The 3,213-nt window shown below is 29.8% G+C and overlaps 1 protein-coding gene across 1 annotated transcript in view; it reads left to right on the forward strand.

Moving 5' to 3' along the window:
• The first annotated feature begins 1,679 nt into the window (after positions 1–1,679).
• Positions 1,680–3,213, forward strand: part of LOC111386628 (sister chromatid cohesion 1 protein 3-like) — a 7,347-nt gene continuing 5,813 nt past the window's right edge. Inside the window, exon 1 of the mRNA XM_023011099.1 lies at positions 1,680–1,868. Within this exon, the coding sequence (XP_022866867.1) occupies positions 1,745–1,868 (124 nt within the window). The 5' untranslated portion in view covers positions 1,680–1,744. The remainder of the gene's footprint in view (positions 1,869–3,213) is intronic.

Below are 3,213 nucleotides of genomic sequence, written 5' to 3' on the forward strand. Positions count from 1 at the left end.
TAGTTTCTCTTCGTCTTTGACATGTTTGATTGGCATAGAACAAAATTTGATTGTTTGATTAGATTTTGATTATGAGGATTTTAAATGTCAACTTCTTAGGACAATTATCCTTCTTGTTCTAACATATGTAACCTTTATATCTACATCTGGTATACATAGCATAAGTAAAAGAAATGATATTACTAAAACAATATTAGCAACTTCTGTATGATGTAACGGGATATCTAAGTTATCATCTAATGGTGCAATACCGGTATCAAAAATTAGTGTTCCATTTACATTATCATTTGAGATAATTTGCACTTGATCAACATCATCATTTTGTACATTTTAGTGAACTTCCGTCTCGACAAACGAAGGATTTTGGAAATTTATATCCCTACCATGTTAAGAATTGGAAACTTGGTTTCCCAAATAGTAACACATATAGTTGTTTTCTTATGGACTGATATGTATCGTTTTATCTTCGCGTATTTCGATCGGAGGTATATTCATGTTTGAGAATTTGAATTTCAATTCAATTTGAGTGCGATGATCAAGAATATCAAGTTTGTTCTTCAATCGTAACACAAGTCCGGCTAGAGTGATACTTGTTAGAACTACAATTAAAATGATTTTGTCCTCTTTCCACTTCAACTCGTCATCTTCATGAAAAAAAATTTCTTATGCGATACGATGAATATCAAATAATTACTCATACCCGAAAATTGTTTGCGATTGCAATGGTAAGAATTCTTCACAATCAATATGTCGGTAAAGTGGCACATTCGAAAATTTAAATTCATACAATAGCAAATTGTTAAAATTGATAGTTGAAATATCTTTCCCGACATTTTTCAAATGTCGAATTCGACAGTTGAACTGTTGGAACTGATGGCAAGGTTTTAATGAGTATGTGATTGGAACAAATTCTTGGTAACTTTAACTGTGGTCATTAATATTGTATTATTAAATGACAAATCTTCTTCCTAGATAATTACCATAGTGAATCATTAAAGAGATAGTCATTCCAAACATTTATTGGATTTAATTGAAAAAAAAAATTCAAAATATTAATGGTTATAATCAATTATCAACTACAACGTAACATCTTCCCAAATAAATAATTCAACGCTTCATTAAATATATAATCCTTTACAATATTTTGTAGAGGATTTTGATATCTTTATTATAAAAGATTTGAAAAATCAAACAAATCAATGAATAATAATTTCGAAAATTTCGAATAAATATGACCATATAGTATATAACATTTCAAAATTAGTAAGTTATAAAATAATAATTTAAACAATTTATGATATGCCAACTTCTCAAAATGAAAGATGAATTAAATGGTAATTTTTTTCTAAATGAAGGAATGGAGGAGATGTTAACAAACAAATGTTTGTTAATGGTAGAAGAAATTAGTTTATGTTTGCTTTTTAAATTTATTTTCTTTTTTTATTAAAAAATTCATATTATTCAATATAATATACACATATTATTCAATGTTTATTCAACAGCCAAGAAATACAAAAATTACTGTATGTAAACCACGATCCACGAAATTTCAGTGGCATTATTGCAATTTCTTCAAAATGCAGGCCCGTAACCATACACCAATTTTTCTTAGTTCGCGCCTCTTTCCCTTTCCCGCCCTCGTCTTACCATCCCCAACTCAGTATATTAGTATCACAGATACAGACACCTATGGATACACAATAATTTATGCACACTATCAAATCCAGCAGTGTAGAAGAAAAAGATGTTCTATTCTCATACATTTTTGGCGAGGAAGGGCCCGCTGGGAACGGTATGGTGTGCCGCTCATCTGCAGCACAAACTCAAGAAGTCCCATTACATCTCCACCAATATCCTCTCCACTGTCGGTCTGTATTTACACCTTTTCATCAAAAAATACAATTTTGATTTCTGGGTTACGATTGAAATTCTAAAAAAAGATTGTTTTTTTCTCTCTCGGTCTGTATGGAATGCCGCTGCGGTTTATTGTTTTATTAATTTTTATCTATCTATATATATCATGGGCTATGTGAAAATCCTTGATTCTAAACTTTAGGTTCTATTTTTTATTTTGTTTTGTTTATTTTATTCGTTTTTTAGTGTCGTTTTTTTCAATTTTATTAACTCTACAATTCAAGGGGTTTTCCCCCCAGTGTTTGAATAGATGAGGTCTATAAGTATACATTTCAATTGAAAAATGAAACTGGGATTGTGGGGTTTGATTAAATTTCTGTCATTGAAAAAAATTGTTCTTAATCGTTGGTCTATCTGGAATGCTGGGGGTGAGTTTTTTGTTTTATCTTTTAATCTAAATATATCACAGATATTTCGAAAATGTTGATTAGTTTATTAAAGTTCTATTTTTCTTTCAGCGTTGAACAAATTGTACAACTGTACATAACCTTTTTTCCTTAATGTTCTGATACAATTATAAAGATTACGCATTTTTGGGATCTTTTGAGTTATTGAGAAATTGATTTCTCCTTATGATGATTTCCATATGCTTAGTATCTTCTTAATTTCTAAACTTAAAATAATCTAATTTGACGTTTTATGCATTTTCTCCCCAATTTAGGCAATCTGATGTGAATATAGTTACAAAGATCATATTTTTGGATGATAGCAATATTTATTACTTCAATCTGTCAAGATTACAATTTTCCATTAATTTATGGTACAAATATACCTAAACATTATTCGCGCCAACAATTGAAATTTAGAAATACATTGATATTTTCTCATATTTAGCTATGGATCTTGTCATTTCATTATTGTTTGATGTGGTCCATATGTTTCCAATTGCACCATGTCACATTTTGGGTGGTCAATACGAAACCATATGTGCCCCTTTTTGGCTGCATTTTAGTATTATTTTTGGAGAAAATATATTTTGGAATAATATTTATTTTTTTGGACAACATGTGGTTAAAAGATAAGGAAAAGTTTTGAGTTTACGTGTAATATTATTTTACGGAAGAATGTGTAGTAAAAAACGAGTCTTGGAAAAATGTTTTTTGGAAATAATGGAGTATATCACAAAAGTTTGAGAAAGATCGCTTTTTGTGTTTATACTTCTACCAAGAGGCTGCTGTAAGTTTAATACTTCTTAGTTACAATGTGAATTCATTGCTTTTCATCCTCTCATCTATTTTACATCTGCTTAAGCTCTACCCGATTCACTGCCTATGTGCCCTTTACGCCTAGTCTTTCCGA

The sequence above is a fragment of the Olea europaea genome, chromosome 3 (assembly GCF_002742605.1).
Source record: "Olea europaea var. sylvestris chromosome 3, O_europaea_v1, whole genome shotgun sequence".
Classification (NCBI taxonomy): Eukaryota; Viridiplantae; Streptophyta; class Magnoliopsida; order Lamiales; family Oleaceae; genus Olea; species Olea europaea.